At 51.0% G+C, this 17,510-nt stretch overlaps 2 protein-coding genes across 4 annotated transcripts in view; one reads left to right on the top strand and one right to left on the bottom strand.

Moving 5' to 3' along the window:
• The window catches only part of NEMF (nuclear export mediator factor), an 18,841-nt gene extending 12,256 nt beyond the window's left edge, over positions 1-6,585 (top strand). Inside the window, exons 20-33 of the mRNA XM_057383360.1 lie at positions 5-62; positions 404-462; positions 911-1,031; positions 1,386-1,686; positions 2,212-2,254; positions 2,337-2,386; positions 2,828-2,981; positions 3,268-3,345; positions 3,426-3,617; positions 4,527-4,559; positions 5,210-5,316; positions 5,392-5,435; positions 5,531-5,610; positions 6,079-6,585. Coding sequence (XP_057239343.1) covers positions 5-62; positions 404-462; positions 911-1,031; positions 1,386-1,686; positions 2,212-2,254; positions 2,337-2,386; positions 2,828-2,981; positions 3,268-3,345; positions 3,426-3,617; positions 4,527-4,559; positions 5,210-5,316; positions 5,392-5,435; positions 5,531-5,610; positions 6,079-6,156 — 1,398 coding nt within the window. The 3' untranslated portion in view covers positions 6,157-6,585. The remainder of the gene's footprint in view (positions 1-4; positions 63-403; positions 463-910; positions 1,032-1,385; positions 1,687-2,211; positions 2,255-2,336; positions 2,387-2,827; positions 2,982-3,267; positions 3,346-3,425; positions 3,618-4,526; positions 4,560-5,209; positions 5,317-5,391; positions 5,436-5,530; positions 5,611-6,078) is intronic.
• A 201-nt stretch (positions 6,586-6,786) lies between these two features.
• On the bottom strand, positions 6,787-17,050 carry KLHDC2 (kelch domain containing 2). 3 transcript variants are annotated; one of them, XM_057383361.1, is made up of 14 exons: positions 16,976-17,050; positions 15,448-15,614; positions 14,652-14,731; positions 13,731-13,848; positions 12,425-12,540; positions 11,237-11,318; positions 11,061-11,144; positions 10,110-10,190; positions 9,976-10,034; positions 9,701-9,810; positions 9,124-9,196; positions 8,410-8,497; positions 8,019-8,071; positions 6,787-7,555 (listed from the first exon to the last, which is right to left on the bottom strand). In XM_057383361.1, the coding sequence occupies exons 2-14, from the start codon at positions 15,601-15,603 to the stop codon at positions 7,432-7,434; spliced, it is 1,224 nt and encodes a 407-aa protein (XP_057239344.1). In that variant the 5' UTR covers positions 15,604-15,614; positions 16,976-17,050; the 3' UTR covers positions 6,787-7,431. The 3 variants fall into 3 exon arrangements, with proteins under 3 accessions (XP_057239344.1, XP_057239345.1, XP_057239346.1); XM_057383362.1 differs by lacking the exon at positions 16,976-17,050 and adding an exon at positions 16,782-16,894; XM_057383363.1 differs by lacking the exon at positions 16,976-17,050 and adding an exon at positions 16,705-16,764.
• Positions 17,051-17,510: the final 460 nt, after the last annotated feature.

Genomic DNA, 17,510 nt, shown 5'->3' with positions numbered 1-17,510 from the left:
TTAGGTTTCTAAAACTGCCCCCACGGGAGAATATCTCACTACTGGGAGCTTCATGATCCGAGGTGAGGCACAAAGGAGCCATGGGAATGTTTGCTCAAAGTTGCTGCAGTGGCAGCCACCCCCTCCCTGTGAACAGCCAGCAAATCTCACTCTTCTCCCAGAAATCTGCTGGGAATGGCTCAGACTTGAGTATCAGGCAGCTGCAGCAGCGTTTCTAGCTGAGCYCTGGGCAGAAGTTCATTACCTCAGCTGCTTTTGAGTTCTCTTGTTCTCATCCAGAGATAAAATAAGCCCCAGAGAAATTTTTTGGTAGCCTAAAGTCTCTGATAAAAATGAATTTTGGAAGCACATCCTGCTGCATGGCTGCTAAACCTCCTCATGAGACTCTGCCTTTGTTTTTCAGGGAAGAAGAATTTCCTTCCACCTTCCTATCTGATGATGGGCTTYAGCTTCTTGTTTAAGGTACAGCTTTTCCCATGCAGCTCCTGCTGGCTTCTGTAATTTGCTTTGAGCTGTAGGGGGCTTATTTTGTGCATCTTGCTTATCAGTATATTCCCAATTACTTCTTTTCCCACTGGGACAAATCCCATAAAAGGCTTCTTGCTGATAATGGCTCTGCTTTCACTTCCATCTCAGCCCAGTGTGCAGTGTSTGCATTTCAAACAGACTCTGGACGTTGCTGCCTCTGCCAGGGTTCTTATCCTGACTCTGTTTGGAGCATGGACACATTTAGGGGATCTGGGAGTGCAGCTCTGTGTGCCACCCTGACTTTTGAGGTTGGCACACCTGKGTCTGGTTTAATTTTCTTGCTTTTTGATGGGAAAAAGTGTTAAAAAGKGAAGAAAARGCTGAATGTTCTGTGAATATCACTSGGGCTGGTGCAGGYCTGCCAAAGGCTCCTCGTTTTCAGGTGGATGARAGCTGTGTCTGGAGGCACCGTGAGGAGAGGAAGGTCAAAGTGCAGGATGAGGATCTGGACACWGTTTCCAGCAGTGCCAGTGAGCTGGTGGCTGAGGAAGTGGAGCTTTTAGGTATGAGGGGGGACTGGGTGATCCCAAATTTTGGATCCCTGATGGGACAAGGGGGAATGGTTTCACACTGCCAGAGGACAGGGGTAGATGGGATAGTGGGATGGAATTTCTGAGGGTGGGGAGGCCCTGGCACAGGGTGCCCAGAGAATCTGTGACTGCCCCTGGATCCCTGGCAGTGCCCAAGGCCAGGCTGGATGGGGTTTGAAGCACCCTGGGACAGTGGGAGGTGCCCTGCCCATGACAGGGGTGGAACGARTTGGTCTCTGAGTTCCCTTCCAACCCAAACCATTCTGGGATTCTATGATGGATCAGTTTGATGTTCCTGACTCTTTTTTCCTGCCCTCTGTGTTCCAGATGGAGGAGACAGCAGCAGTGAAGAGGAAGCTGCAGAGGGTGAGGAAGCTGCAGAGGGTGAGGAAGCTGCAGAGGGTGAGGAAGCTGCAGAGGATGTGGAAGCCACAGCAGAGGGTACCCGTGATGAGGGCAGTGCTGAGCTGGAGCAGCGAGGAGGGAACATTCCTGCTCCAGAGGCTGAGTCCGAGGAGGACGATGGAGAATCTGAGGAAGAACATCCTGAGCCAAAGAAGGAAGTGGAGGAGGAAGAGGTGAATTACCCRGACACCACAATCGACCTGTCACACCTTCAGTCCCAGAGGTGAGAGAAGCAGCAGCTGGGGAGCACCTGAGGGTCTCCTAAAAATAAATGAGGTGCCATCCCTTCTTTCCATGCTCAGCAATGGGAATGCTGCCTCATTTTCCTTCCAGGGCTGCTCACGCCTGATAAACAGCCCTGAGCTGCTTCTGCTCTGCCAGGTTGGTGCAGAGCAGCTGCTCTATGTGAGGCTGTGGGATGAGCTCCTGGCCCTGTTGTCTCTGGAAATGGGGTTCCTTAGAGGGTGGAGAGGGGGATGTGGGGCTGTGTRCCTGGGAAGCTGCACTTTGGAGTTCCCTCAGTGTCCAGGCTGTGTTTGTTGCTTGTGTGTGCATGACAGGAGCTGGCAGAGATCCAAGACTTGTTTTGTAAAGCAAATCCCAGAATTGCTGCCTTTCCAGCTCACCAAAGCTGGGATTGCCAAGCATCAGAAAGCTGAAAGTGTTACAGCTGAGCTGCCCAGGTTTGGGCTGTGCTGATGTGTCCGTGGCTGAGCTGCTGATGAGCTCCATTTCCTTTTCCCCACAGATCCCTGCAGAAAATCATCCCCAAAGAGGAGGAGCCCAGCTTGGTAAGGTCCCAGCTCTGGTGTCTGGCCCAGAGCAGTGGGAGCTGCTGCCAGGGTGTGCTCTGAACTGCCTTTCCCTCCTCAGAGTGACAGCAAAGCCCAGGGCCGGAGGCACCTCTCTGCCAGGGAGAGGAGGTGAGAGCCAGGGCGTGTTCAGGGGATCCCAGAACCCCAGGGGGGTGTGTTAGAAGGGACCTTAAGGACCATCTCATTCCCTGCCATGGCAGGGACACTTCCCACTGTCCCAGGCTGCTCCAAGCCCCAAGGTCCAAGGCACGTGGACACTTCCAGGGATCCAGGGGCAGCCACAGCTTCTCTGGGCAAAAATCTCTTCCCCATTCCCTCCCCAGGTCCTGGGCACATCTGTGCTCCCAGTCTGGGCTGATCCCATTGTCCATTCTGCATTTCCTGCTCCTGTCCTTTGGGAATTGCTGGCTGTGAGCAGTTTCACTGAGGAGGGGTTGTTCCCCGTGTTCCTCTAGATCCCTGTGACAGAGAGGCAGGGTGGGAATGCTGTCAGGGGAGAGCAGCCTCTCTTGTCACAGCAAAGCAGGATGTTGTGGTTGTTCTCCTCAGAGAAATGAAGAAAAAGAAGCAGCAGAACAACTGTGAGAACTTGGAGCTGCCTGAAGAGAAGCAGAAGGAGACGGAGACAGAGACCCAAGCTCCAGCTGCTCCCAACAGCCACAAGGCTGCTGCAGCCCCTCCGCCCATCAAGCGGGGCCAGAAGGTGGGCAGGGAGCAGGGGGATCCCTGGGCTGAGCTGTTGGCAGGGAAGTGTGGACAGAAATGCCAGATTGCCCTGGCAGCCTGGTGGTTTGGGGCTCGTGGTGGTGTTCAGGTGGTTTCAGGAGGATTGTGGGTTAGCACGGAGCTCACTGGAACYGTGCCCTGATGGTGAACTGCTCTGAAAGAGTTTGGGATGCTGGGAAGGAAAGTGCGTGAGAGGCACTATCTGTGGAAGCAAAACTGCAAAAAGTCATGATTTCTGAAGCTGCTGGTGTTTCCTTCTGCAGAGTAAAATGAAGAAGATGAAGGAGAAGTACAGGGACCAGGACGAGGAGGACCGGGAGCTCATCATGAAGCTGCTGGGGGTGAGTGAGGCCGGGCAGTCCTGTCTTCCACAGGGGGTGGTGGCTCTGGCCAGCAGCCCTGAGCACCCGTGTCACCACAGTCTGCAGGATCCAGCAAGGAGGACAAAGGGAAAAAGGGGAAGAAGGGCAAGATGAAAGAAGAGGCAGCAAAGAAGCAACAGCAGAAAACCAAGGCCCAGCGTCGAGCAGCCGGGGGCAAGGAGACCCTCCCAGCAGGAGTCCTGCTGCACGAGGCACAGGAGCCGGCCCTGGATGAGCTGCAGGATGACAAGGTGAGGAGTGGGATGGGCAGGTGGAACAGGAGGGGAAGGTGGAACAGGAGGGGAAGGTGGAGCAGGAAGGGAAGGGGAGCAGCAGGAGGAGAAGGGGAGCAGCAGAGGGGAAGGGGAGCAGCAGCAGGGGAAAGTGGAGCAGCAGGAGAGGAAGGGGAACAGCAGCAGGAGGGGAAGGTGGAGCAGCAGCAGGGGAAGGGGAGCAGTAGGAGGGGAAGGGGAGCTGCAGGAGGGGAAGGGGAGCTGCAGGAGGGGAAGGTGGAGCAGGAGGGGAAGGGGAAGGTGGAGCAGCAGGAGCAGAGGGTGAGCAGCTCTCTCTTCTCTCCTGTGTGTCTGTCCCTACTGTGGCTCTCCTGGCTCTCTGTAGCTGTGAGGCTGAGCAGCTCCCCATGGATTTTGGGCACTGTGGAGRGCTCTGTGCCTGTTACCAGGGCTGGGGGAGCCCACTGGATTCCCAAAGCCCTGCAGCAATCCCTGTGCTCATCCTGAACTGGGTCTCAGAGCAGTCCCAAGGATCCTGTTCATCCAACAGCCGAGCTGGAATCGAGCACCCAGCCCTATTGGTTTGGGATCTCTGAGCCCCATCTCCCTCCCACCCCTATTGTTGGGGTTTGGGATCTCTGAACCCCATGTCCCTCCCAGCCCTGTTGYTGGGGTTTGGATCTCTGAATTCCATCTCCCTCCTCCCAGCCCATGTGCCAGGCAAATCAGAGATTGGAAAGAAACACTCCWCTCTCCCACCCATGGGAAAATGCTGCTGTTACCTTTACTGTGAAACGAGTTCAGCTCTCTTTGCAGGGAGAATGGGCCCTTCTGGGGCCTCCTAAAAAGGATTTATTGRGGTCAGGGGAGGAAGCAGCAGCTGGGTGGTTTCTGCAGCCCTRATGTGTCCTTTGTTTGTGTGTGCAGGAGGAGCAGGACCAGGAGCAGCCAGGACTGGAGGTAAATGCTCAGCTCTGTCAGTGCTGAGGTGGGGGCTGTTCCTGCTGGGACTGGGGAGGGCTGGGAGAACCCTCCAGGAATCTGAACCCACCTTAATTGTGTTTTTAAAAATTAACCTCCTTTCCTTCCTGCCCTGCTCATCTCCACATCCTCCATAAGCCCAGAGCTCGCTCCATGGCTGTTCCTGGTTTTTGCACCCCCAGCCTTGGTGGCTCTGGGCTGGAAGATGACACAATGAGCAGGGCAGACTGTTTTTAGTTTAGAGGTTTATTTACATATAAATTTGCTTCAAACTCTTCTGTAACTACAGGCTGTGGGTGTTGCCTGAGGCTGGGAATTGCTGAATTTCCTTTAAATTCCTTAATGAAGGATAACAGTGTTTGCCATGGGAAGCTTTTGGTGACCCTGTAACTCCACTTGGGGGGCCGAAACTAAGATCCAGCAAAGGATTTTAGTGATGAAAGAGGATCAGCCATGAATCCTGGCTTGGTAATTCCATGCCAGTGATGTGATCATGGATCCAGGGAATGGTTTGGGTTGGAAGGGACCTTAAAGGCCCCGTTCCCAGCTCAGGGCAGGGACAATCCGGTGACTCTGGCAGGGAAGGTTGGGGACAGGGCCTGGGTCCAGTGCAGCTCTTTGTCCCCCAGGACAGCGTGGCCCTGCTGGACTCCCTGACTGGGCAGCCCCACCCCGAGGACCTCCTGCTCTTCGCTGTCCCCATCTGTGCTCCCTACACAGCCATGACCAACTACAAGTGAGTGGCAGCACCTTCTCGGGAGGGGGTTTGGTGCCAGCTCCTTTTCCTTACAGAAACCTTTCCTTTGGGCAGGTATAAAGTCAAGCTCACTCCAGGCACCCAGAAGAAGGGCAAAGGTATGGTCTGAAAGSCCTGAATCCTTCCCTGTGCTCTGCCTGCTGAAGCCAGCATGGTTTTCCAAGTTGTTTCACCTTTCCCTGTGTTTTTCCAGCTGCCAAGATYGCCTTGCACAATTTTATGCAGTCCAAAGAAGCCAGTGCAAGAGAAAAGGACCTGTTCCGCAGCGTCAAGGTGCTGCTTTCTCTGCAGTTTCTCTTGTACAAAGTCACAGCAGCAGCAAAATGTCCACAAGGGCCATTTTGGGGGGAAAATGCTGCCAAAACTGAGTGTGCTGTTGGTTTGGGGTTTTTTGCAGTGCTGCTGGGCAAGGTMAGTCCTGGAATGGTTGGGTTGGAAGGGACCTTAAAAACCGACCCATCCCATGGGCAGGGACACTGCCCAGCTTCTCTGGAAAAGCTGTGCTGCCAGGCTGGGAAGAACCATTAGGAACTGGTAGCACTGGGCCTTTTGTTCCTTTATTGTGTCACTCCTGTCTGATAAAAGCAGCATAATCCAAGAAACCTCTGGTGTTGGGAGGGGGAATTTCTGTGGCAGGGGCAGGTGCTCCTGCCTGGTGCTCACCAGGGACAGAGGAAAGGGATCATCCCTGGGCTCCAGAAATGCTTTCCTGCTGTACTCACTTTGTCCTCTTCTCTCTAGGACACCGACTTGTCAAGGAATATTCCTGGGAAGGTGAAAGTGTCTGCACCTCACCTCCAGAACATGAAGAAGAAGTGATTCCATGCTGGGGATTCTCCCCACTACACTGGACCCAGGGCTGGGACAGACACAGACCCACGACCAGGACTGAGAATTCCAACACCCAGGGCCTGCACCCCGGGTGCTTTAGCTGGACTTTGGTACCRATAGCAGATAAATATGGAGTAAATYGCTGGCATTTGGTCAGGAATGTCCTCCCCTGCTGCTGCTGCTTCTCTCATTGACCACTTGTTCCCCACTGCTGGAATTTGGGACAGGAAAACTCCAGGGTGTTCAGTTCCTTCCTGCCCTGTGCCTCTGGCAGGGCTTGGAGCTTCCGGGAGGGCAGTTCCAGGGGAGAATGCTTCCTCTGGGAAGATGGAATTGTATTTCTCCCCACATTCCCTGGCTGTGGAGAGAGGGAAGGTGCAGGCCCAGATCCCCCAGCCCAGCTGTGTCAAAACCTTGGGGAGGGGCGGCAGAGCAGGGCTGGGAGTCAGGAGAAACTCACGGCATCTCTCAGGAATTACAGCACAGGAATTGTTCTAGAAGTCAAAGTTTTTAATGGTTTTTTTGAAGACAGCTTGAAACATGATCCCCCCCCTTCCCCACAGCAGCASAGCCTGTCCCTGTCCCCTGTGTCCCCACAGASMTGGGTCAGCCAGGGCAGGGTGACMCTCTCCAYGTCCCTGCACCCARGGGAGATCCCTGGAGCTGCTCCAGGWGCAGGGGAGCTCCACAGGGACAGGAACAGGCATGAAGCACTCTCAGTTACACTCGCAGGGCAGAATATCTGCTACCTAAGGTTCACAATTGAAGTTCCACAACATAAAAATTCCAAAAAAAAAAAACCAAACTACAGCCAAGCAGAGTAGTGGTGCTTTAACATCTCCAGATTTATGACAGTTTCTCGACCGACAAGGGGACAGTTCCAGATCCTGCTTCTCTGACCTTAAGCATTTGTGGCAAAACGTGAAGCTGTGGGCTGACCACGATCTGCAGCCTCCGGGGTGTGCTCAGCATTCCCTGCACAATTCCCCAGCTCCTGTCCCCGTGGACACCCTCCCCCTCTCCCGGGGTYGGCCTCGCCCCCTCGGGGTGCACAAACCCCGGGGCCGCAGCTTAAGCTCAGGCTCCTTCTCCTCCGGCATTAAATACATTGATTGCAAACATCTCGACACAAAAATAGGTTCTCTCTAGGCCATTCACATGCAACGGGAAGGCGAGAAGCGACTACCTACGACACAGAGGGAGGGAGGGTTCACCGACACACCTTTAATGGGTCTCTGTCCCGGGCTGGCCCGGCCGCGGGGCTCAGGAGCCCGAGGTGTTGTTGCTGCCGAAGCGTTGGTTGACGCTGTGCAGCAGGTGCTTGGGCAGGCAGTTCCAGGAACTGGCCAGCATCTCCTTGAAGCAAATCACGGCCTCCAGGCACAGCCTGTGAACACAGGGATGCTGTCAGGGGGGTGAGGCTGCGTGGGGAGCTCCTGCCTTACAGCTGGGGTTGGGGTGAGGGTGCTCTCAGGGTGCTGAGGGGATCCTGCTCTGTCCTCACATCTGGCTGCTGCTCCAGGGAGAAACGTTCTCCAGTCTTTTAGAAACATTAAACTGGTCTAGAGGTAACTGCCCCACTTGTCTTCAAAACACAGAATGGTTTGGGTTGGAAGGACCTTAAAGCTCATTCCATCCCACTCCACCCCTAAAACAGGCAGGGACAACTCCTACTCTCCCAGGCTGCTCAAGCTCCATCCAGTCTGGCCTTGGGACACTTCCAGGGACCCAGGGACAGCCACAGGTTCTCTGGGCACCCTGTGCCAGGGCCTCCCCTCCCTCCCAGGAATTTCCTCCTGCCAGCTGAGCTGGGGACACCACAGTTCTATGGTTTAGTGCTGCTTTCTTACCTTACAAGAGATCTCGGTTGTAGGGAGAACACAAGGATTTCGTTACTGTGAGCCTGGAGGATAGAGAGAGAGAGAGAGAGAGACAGAGAGGGTTGGTTCTGTGGGTTCACAGCAGGAGCCAAAGCAGCCCAGGCTCACACAATCAGATCAGGGAATCCCAGAATCGTTGGGATTGGAAGGAGCCTAAAGCTCATCCCCAGGCAGGGACACCTCCCACTGGAGGAAGCCTTCAGCTTTTTGAGCCTTCAGGCATCTGCACTGAGGGACTCTGCACAGGAGCAAAGCATTTCCCCCTCAGGCTTCCCTGTGCACCTCTGTGATCAGCTCACACTCACTGCAGTGATCCAGCACCGCAGATCCCACGGGAAGGGAAAGTTCAAAACCAACTCACAGCTTTGGAATGGGCCAGAAGGTTGTTGGCACAGCCCCCAAAGATGATCACCTCGCCCTCCTCGCTGGCACAGGCCGTGTGCCACAGCCTGGGAACAGAAAGCAGCTCTGCATTAACCACAATCCCAGCACTGGGAAGATCCCTCCTCACCCCAGCCATGCCAAAGGGGGAAAGCCAGGAAGTGTCACTGCTTTAACTCAGCAGCCTGGCTCGGATCCCTGCCCATATTGGTGCACCACAGAGGTTTTGGGGCTTTGAATTGCAGGTCACAACTCCTGTCCCCTCAGCACGGAGTAAGAACCTCCCTGGGTGTGCACAGGATGAGCCTCTGGGCAGGACCTGGGTGACACCAGCCCGTGCCCCGTTTGCTGGCAGACCAAGGACACTGGTTCCAGTTAGCTCTGCTGCTGCAACTCACAGCTCAGAGGCCTCTGCAGCCAGATCAAACCCTAAATCCCAGGATCAAACCCTAAATCCCAGGAGCAAACCCTAAATTCCACATTTCCTGCCACACTTCTCAGCCTGCCTGCAGCACCTGCCCTGTGTGTCACTCACCCAGAATTCTGGGAGCACACAAACCCTGCACCTCTGGGACACATGGAAAAGGAGAGTGGTGAGAGGAACGTGTGTGCTCCCTCTCCTCTTTCTGACAGCCACATCCAAGTACTTCCACAGCCCTTTAATCATAATTTTCCAGGGAATTGTCTGCCTTACCTTGGTTTTTCAGAGTAGTTATGCTCAAACTGTACCCACTCATTCTTGCTGATACAGTAAATCCAGGCATCACCTGAAACCAAGCAGGTATATATAAAAATTGTATTATATATATATATATAATATATAGTATATATATATATATATATATATATATATATAATCCCAGGTATAAACAGGATTCTGTTAGTTCTGTAAGTCTGCTGCAATGAACAAATACTCTGGTGTAGCACAGCCCATTGCTATGCTTAGACAAATATTTTAGATATTATATATCTAAAAAACATTATGTAAAGCATTGGCTCCTGTTTGACAATGGATGTTTAATGTACCAGAGGTTTATGGGAGTGAAGGTGGAGAATGTGAAGCTGTCACTAATTACAATTTGCATTAGGTAAGTTTTTAGAGCAGATGAACACACTCAGAAAGCTCCTGCTCGGTAGAATGAGCTGCTGGCCATGAGGAGCTGGATCACCTCAAGTGGAATTTAAAAGGAATTCAAGGCAATTATTCAAGCTGCTGTGCACAGCTGTTCAAGAGCACAAAAACACCACCAAATCCCTTTGGAATGACTTACTCAGGGGCTGCTTGTCAGTGGTGAAGCCTCCAAAGAGGAAGAGGTGATCCGAGGAAATCGGTGTTAAGGAATGCCACGATCGGCCAACGGGGCAGATGCCTTGGGTGAGTCTGCAATAAAAACACCCCAAATCATACATCAGGACAACAAAATCCTGCTGCTTTTTCCTGCTCTGATTATTTTTCAGATACCTGCAGGATACTGCAGTGATCCAAGGACAAGTTTAATTTCTTTAGACACAAACAATTTTAGGCAGATCAAGTSTGAGTACCCACATTTCATTCCACTCCCACGTGTCCAGGTTCAGGTAGTAAAAGTCGTTCATTCTGGACTCCTACAACAAAGCAGAGCTGGTTCAAACCTCCTGCTGAGCTTTGGGTATCTCAGGGTTCAGCTGGGCTGGGCTTACCCTGTATCTGCCTCCAAAGACGAAACCCCGGTTCCCAACYGTGGCACAGGCGTGAGCAGCTCGAGGGGATGGGGTCTTACCCTGGGAAAGGAAAGGGACATCACAAATCTGTCACCAGAGGACAGGAGAGGCTCAGCTCACCTCAGAGATAAGGCCAGCAAGGAACAGTGTGAACAAAACCAGCCAGTAAATCAGCCTGTGTGCAGGCTTGCTTTAGTGATGGATGATTAGAAAACTCATTAAAAATGGGGTTTATTTTTTCCCTCATAAAGTTTATAAATTTTGCTTTTAGCAGAGGGTTAAACYACAGAAGACAGAGTGTAAATGAGACAGTGACATGATAAATCTTTATATTCATAAACCATGAAGTGTCCAAGGCCAGGCTGGACAGGGCTTGGAGCAACCTGGGATAGAGAGGTTTTCCTCCAACCCAAACCATTCTGGAATTCCATCAAACACTATTTTTCTTGAGCTTCTGAAATATTTGAGACTTGTATGAAGTAATCAGAGCAACTCTTTGGCAATCTGGAGTTACTTGCCACAGATTTCACTTCCTCCAACTCTGTGGCAACACCACCCCAGTTCCCTGCTCCTGAACGCTCCTGGGACACTCCAAATGTGTATATTTGCAATTAGGAGAGTTGAATTCTTTCCTGACCACAATTCAGCACCCAAGGGCCACGTAGCAAACCCTCACATGGCAGGGAGGGTGACAGCAAACCACACATTGCATTGTCCTGAGCTCCCCGGGAGCACAGCGCAACTGAAGCATGAACCAAAGCAAGCAACGGGAAAAAATGGATGAGGACAGATGAAAATAAAAATCATTTCCTCTTTTGGGAGAGTGCATCTGTGTAAATGAAGGGTTTAAATTCAGTGTAAATGGCTCCAAGAACACTACTAAATAACATTACTGAGCTGTGAATTAACTGACAGCAGACCATTAATTACCGTAGTTATAGGCTGGCTCCAAGTGAAAGTTTCAAGGTCCAGAACATGCACGTGGTCGTTCCACCCTCTAGGAAGGCCTGAATTCTTTAAAAAAAAAAATAAAGAAGCAGCAAATATTAATAAGCATTGATTAAATATTAGAAGTTGAAAGAGAAACGGCTTCCAGGGTTACTCACCCAAAAAGAGGTTTCATCAAATTCAAACGTTCCACGCTGTTTCCCTTCAGGAAAATAGCCATAGCCTCCAAAAAATATCAGCCTGGAAGAGARCATGGACCAAGAGCTGTCAGGAATTCTGTCACATCTGTTGTCATAAAATATAAATATAAAAAATACAMAGGCTGTGCTCAAACTGGAAAGCCAGGGAAGCTCCTTTGGTTTTGGTTTTCCAGGTGTGAGGCTCTGTTGCCTCATCGACCCTCCCACCCACACTAAATCCCTCTGGAGCTGTTTTCCAGCCTCAGGCTTCCACGCTTTGCTCCATATTTTTTTTTCTCTGTTATTTATGCTCCTTTTTCCAAATCTATGCAGTTACCAGCCTGTGCTGCCCGGTCACTGCACCTCAGCCTTTGCCTCCAGGAATCCCACACTGCTCTCCTGGAGTTTAAATGGGAATTACCTCCAAATTTTACCTTTGGGCTTTGCTCTGTATTAGAAACTGGCATGGCTTTGCCAGMAATTCCTACAGGATTATGGAGTGACAGCAAACAATCCATTGCACCACCTAATTAACCACCCACAACTCCAGCCCTGCACAGATTCAATCTGAACTGATCATATCAGGTGTGGTAAGGATGAGCTCRCTGCCCACATCAAGGACCTGAAAACCAGCACTGTGGGCAATTCMAGAATCGCTGACTATCCCTGGCTGGAAGGGACACACAAGGATTTTCYCACCTTTCCAGAGTCTCTGCAGCAAATCCCACAGCAAATATCCCAGCTGGGAGCTCTCTCCATGGAGAGCAGCTCAAGAGTTCAACTCCAAAATCACCACACAGGATTTGGGTTGGGAGGGACCTCAAAGCCCATCCAGTACCAGGAACATTTTCCACTGGTGCTCCAAGCCCCAGTGTCCAACCTGGCCTGGGACAGTGCCAGGGATCCAGGGGCAGCCACAGCATGTGCCAGGGCCTCCCCACCCTCCCAGACAGGATTTTTTTCCCAATATCCCATCCATCTCTGCCCTCTGGCAGTTTGACCCCATTCCCTGTGTCCTGTCCCTCCATCCCTTGTCCCCAGTCCCTCTCCAGCTCTCCTGGAGCCCCTTCAGGCCCCTCAGTTCCTTCTCCAGGTGAAGATCCCAAACCAGCACCACAGTGACTGCAGGGAGGAGGAAATGAGGCCCCTCCTTCCCTGGGGCTTTACCTGTTCTTGTGCACCCACACCCCCAGCTTGTCCTTGGATGAGGGGGGCACCCCCTGGCACTCCACTCTCACCCACTGCAGCACTTTGTCTGTGGATCTGGAATTCAACATGTAGAACTGGAGAAAAGAAAGAGAATCTTTTAACTCACGTGGGTCAGCTCCAAGCTTAAGTGTGGTATTAAAACATTTATAATTAACAGAATTATAGAAATTCTGGCATAGAAATAATCATAAATTAAAAGTTCTTTTCCTAGCTGAAAACCAGAGCACTGAAAACATTTACAACAAGATCTGGATTCACAAATCCTAACCCTTCTGCAGACTCATTTTTTACACTGAGTTGTAAATGGACACAGTTTCACCACCCAAAAGCTGATGTGGGATACAATGAAGGTGTGTACAGAGTACAGCTGTCTTACAATTTTAAAAAGGTTAAAACTTTACAAAGTGGGGTTTTTACAGTATTATCCCTTCTCTGTGTTGGTAACATTTTATGAGAAGAGAACAGGTGTTTGCAAAAGGTTGGACGTGGCACTCAGTGACCTAGTTTAGTTGATAAGATGGTGTTGGATCATAGGTTGGACTCAATGATCTCAAAGGTCTTTTCCTTTAACACTTAAAACACCAGTGTTTAATTAAGTATTAATTACTAATTAAGTAATAATAATTAAGTATTAATTATTAATTAATTTAATTAAGTGTTTAATTAAGTTTAATTCTGTGATCCTGTGAAACAGCTTCTACACTTACATAAAAACTGAAATGTAACAATGCACAGCAGGAAGGGAAGGAGTCACACCTTACATATATAGTTTGTTTCAAACTAGCTGCAAAAATTCCATCAAACTCCTTCTAGTTTGTATTTACATATGAAATAAGCAATCTTATACTTAAATATATAAACTATATATTTATATAGGCCAAAACTATTTAAACCACACTGCCAGAATATCAGAAAATATCATTAATTAATTCCAGTTGACAGGGCAGTGATTGTTCAAAGGCTGGACTCAAGTGATTTAGGATCCCAACCTAAATGATTTTGGGATTTGCACAGACTCCAGGGAAGAGAAACATTTCAACCACCACAGASCAGCTCCAGAAGAGTTCCTGAAATCACTTCAGGCAACTCTGGCAATTCCCATCTTTTAAAATCAGCAAACTCAGAGGCAGGGACACAATCCAACTGATGGGGGAATTGCACAAGAACAGAACCAATGCCAGGTCAGGGTGTTGCTGCAGTGCTGTGAAGCTTCCAGGACACAATCCCCATGGGAAAGGATGGAATAAATTTAGGAATTCCTAACCTTGTTTGTGTTGCCCCGTGCGTGGTGTCCCCCGAAGAGATAAACCACTCTGTCCACACASACGGCACAGCTGCCAGACATGGAGGGAGGAACATCTCCCTCTGTCTTGCTCTTCTTCCTGGAAAAAACAGGCTCAACTATTTCACCTGATCAAAGTGAACGAGGATGGTTTTATTTGGAGGGTTTTAATCRCAATAGGTCACTGCAGACATTCAAATCTCAGTTTTTCCCACCTCTGCRGGTGTAACAATTCACAGAACTACCCTGTTATGATGGAGGGAGTGGGGGAATGTTTAATTAATACATAGTTTTTGGGGGTGAAGGAATCCCATCTGCATAGCTCAGGAGTTTGGAATGCTCAAAATCCTCAGGCAAAAAGGATTCACCTGGGTAAACTGCAGGTTTCTACTTTGCTCCTGCATTTTTCCTGTTTGTAAACATCACAACCACAAAGAGGAGATTCCAGCCCCTGTCCAAGGTTGTTCCTGACCTCAGGGAGGGATGGAAGCACAGCTGAAATCCCACTTCCTGCAAAGCACTGAGGAGCTTCTTTGGCTGCAACAACCTTTAAAAACAGCTCCTGAAAAGGCAAAAACTCAACAGGGATTCCCTGGTCACCACTGTAACCAAAAGTGGTACAAACACCATTTCCAGCTGCTCTATCCTATCCCAGAAATCCCAAAACACTTCTCAGTGGTGATCACACAATCCTGAGCTGCCTCTCCTATCTCACCCTGGGAAGACTTATGGGATGTTTTTTCCACAGAAAAACCCCCAAACCTGAAATATTTTACACATTTTTGCAACGGTTTGATAGGTGGGAACAAAGAGATCAGGGAATTCTTTCCCTGCTCAGCCCCTTACATGCTTTCTACACCAACTCAGGAATTTTTTTCCCCCAAAAATAATGATTTACTGTACCATCTTCCAGTTTCCATGTTGTAGATCCATATTTCATCCCTAGGTAGGTAGAAGTCATAAAATCCCCGGACTTGGGCATTCTGCAGGACAGGTGAGAGAAGGAAGGCAGTGTTAAAAGGATTTCTGACACATGGAATTACAGACTCCTGGGAATGTTTACACCTCCTGTGRGACCTAATCACAGGACAGATCACAGCAGGAGCAGCGCCTGTATTTCCCACACTCCTGCAGCTCCCACCRACATGGAGAGCTGGATTCAGCCCAATTTAGAATCTGCTGGGAACAATCAGCTCCCAGCAGAGCCAGACAGGGGTAAATGGAAGTTAAACCCCTGTTTTATAGCCCAAGCCAGGGAGCWGAAATGAGCCAAAAGTACCTTTTTCATTCCCCCACCCCCTGCCATGACAGGAGTTTATTTATTGAGTCACTGACAATGATTCTGTCACTAAAATGATTTTGTTGTGCTGCAGAACATGCACCCGCAGTGTGACAACCACCAGCCTGGGATCCTTAACACCCAAACACCAATTGTGTAAATAAAATCACCMTTCCCAGGGTGCACAATTCCAATCAGACAATATTCCCTTCACCCTYTGCCAAAGGCAAACAACACCCCAAAATCTGTGTATCTGCCAAGGTTTAACACTCGTGATTTATTCCAGCGTTGCAAAACACGCCGATGTCACATTACAAATCGTTCGCTGTGTTCTGGGGGAGGAATAATCTCCCAGAGTCACTCCCAGACGGAGGGGACACAATTCCCAGCGCGGTGGGTGGCAGTACAGAGGGGCTGTACCTTGTATCCTCCCCAGACGTACATGCAGCGCCCGTCGGTGACGGCCACGTGCCCGCTGCGCTCGGCGGGGCTGTCGTTCTCCAGCTGCTCAAAGCCATCCTCGGCCGGCGCGGGCAGCTCCTCGTCCGCCGGCAGCTCCTCATTCTCATCGGCCATCTCGGGACGTGCTGCACACGCAGGGACAGGGGATTGGCTCAGCTCGACCGGCCCTGCACMGGCACCCCAACAATCCCACCCTGACCYGGAGAACGTTGTCCAAATGCTCCTGTGCTCCAGCACCCTCTGAGGACAGAACCATCTGATACCCAACCTAAACCTCACCTAACAATACATGGGGCTTGGAAAAAYACAGGGAAACTACACACTGTTGTTYCTTTCAYGCTGATGTTTCACTYATTCCATGAGCCAASAAAGTTGCAGGTGGGCATTCCTCAGTAGCGCATGATTTATAATGGTTTCAGTTGCCAATTTGAGCCAAACTCAGCTTACAAAAAAATGAAATGTCATCTATAAATACATTTAATTGATTTGCCCTGAGAAGCTGTGCCTGCCCTACCCCTGGGAGTGCCCAAGGCCAGGCTGGAYGGGGYTTGGAGCACCCTGGGGTGGTGGAAAGTGTCCCTGCCCATGGAACGRGGACAGGACTGGATGAGCTTTAAGGTCCTTCCAACYCMAACCATTCCACAATGTCAAAAAAAACAACCCACCGAGGGATAAATTCAACAGCTTTGCCTACAATAATGGCAGCTCCTGGAGCTTTTCAGCGTTCCCCACACAATGCAGGACATGTCATTTATCCCACACAAAATTCCACAGAACCAACGTCCCTCTCCAAACCCCACGGGCATGTGGAATGCCAAACCCCAGACTGTCCTGGGAAAACACAGATCCAAAGCTCAGGGAAGCCAAACAACCCAAGTTTGTACATCCAAAGCCAGGGAAAAGGTCCTTGGTGGGACAATCACACCCTGCACTCCGGCTTTGGATATTCTGCCTTTGATATTCCCCTACACSGCTCCTGAGGGATTTTTGCTGTTTAATTTTAATCACTCCCACGACGGAGATGCTGCACCACCTTCGGGGGGTGATCTCTGAGCTTTAATTACGATTTCTAATTTAGATTAGCGGGCCTTGCCCACAGCTCCGTGCAACCTGCCTGCTTCGAGCTAGCGGTGTCTTCACAGCCTCAGAGAGACAATATCTATTAAATATACATGTTATATCTATAATTATACTGTATTATATTATTGATTTTACCCCTCCGACACGCTGGGCCGCGTCCCCTTCAGCCATTTCCCTCAGCCCCGCACGCTCTGCCCGCCCCCCTCACACACCGCAGGCGGGGGCTCCTCACGACACGTTCCCCTGTCGCGACATGGCGGGCCCGGCAGGCCGGGGGGGGGCTCCTCGCGACACGCTCAACTGTCGCGACACCGCGCCCGGAGCGCCGTTACCGGCCCGGCCCGAGCCCGCCCCGCGGCCCTCAGCGCCCTCCGAGCCCCCCCGGCCCATCCCGTCCCGTTCCTACCGCGGCCCCGCCGCTGCCGCTCCGCCGTCCCGCCCTCAGCCGCGGCCGCGCCGCCACATCCGCCGGGCCCGGGGGGCGGGGCCTTCCGGAGACACCGCGCAGGCGCGGGGGGAGGGGATGGAGCGGGGGACTGGAATGAGCCCGAAATAAATATTGGGGTACCTAAATAACCCCGAGATTAACATCGGGGACTGGGAATGACCCCGAAACGGGGAATGAGCCCGAAATAAACGTTGGGGACATCCGAATGACTCCGAGATTCACACTGAGGGCACCTAAGTAACCCCGAGATTAACATCGGAGACTGGGAATGACCCCGAAATAAATATTGGGGACTGGGAATGACCCCGACATAAACATTGAGGGCACCTAAATAACCCCAAAATCAACATCGGGGACTAGGAATGACCTCGAAATAAACATTGGGGACATCCGAATGACCCCGAAATCACCCTCGGGGACTGGGAATGACCCCGAAACTGGGAATGACCCCGAAATAAACATTGAGGGCACCTAAATAACCCCAAAATCAACA

This window comes from Malurus melanocephalus, unplaced genomic scaffold, assembly GCF_030028575.1.
Source record: "Malurus melanocephalus ecotype Western Australia unplaced genomic scaffold, MMel_1.1 scaffold_627, whole genome shotgun sequence".
In the NCBI taxonomy this organism is placed as follows: domain Eukaryota; kingdom Metazoa; phylum Chordata; class Aves; order Passeriformes; family Maluridae; genus Malurus; species Malurus melanocephalus.
The sequence above is the reverse complement of the archived record's forward strand: the minus strand, read 5'-3'. Positions and strand labels throughout refer to the sequence as shown.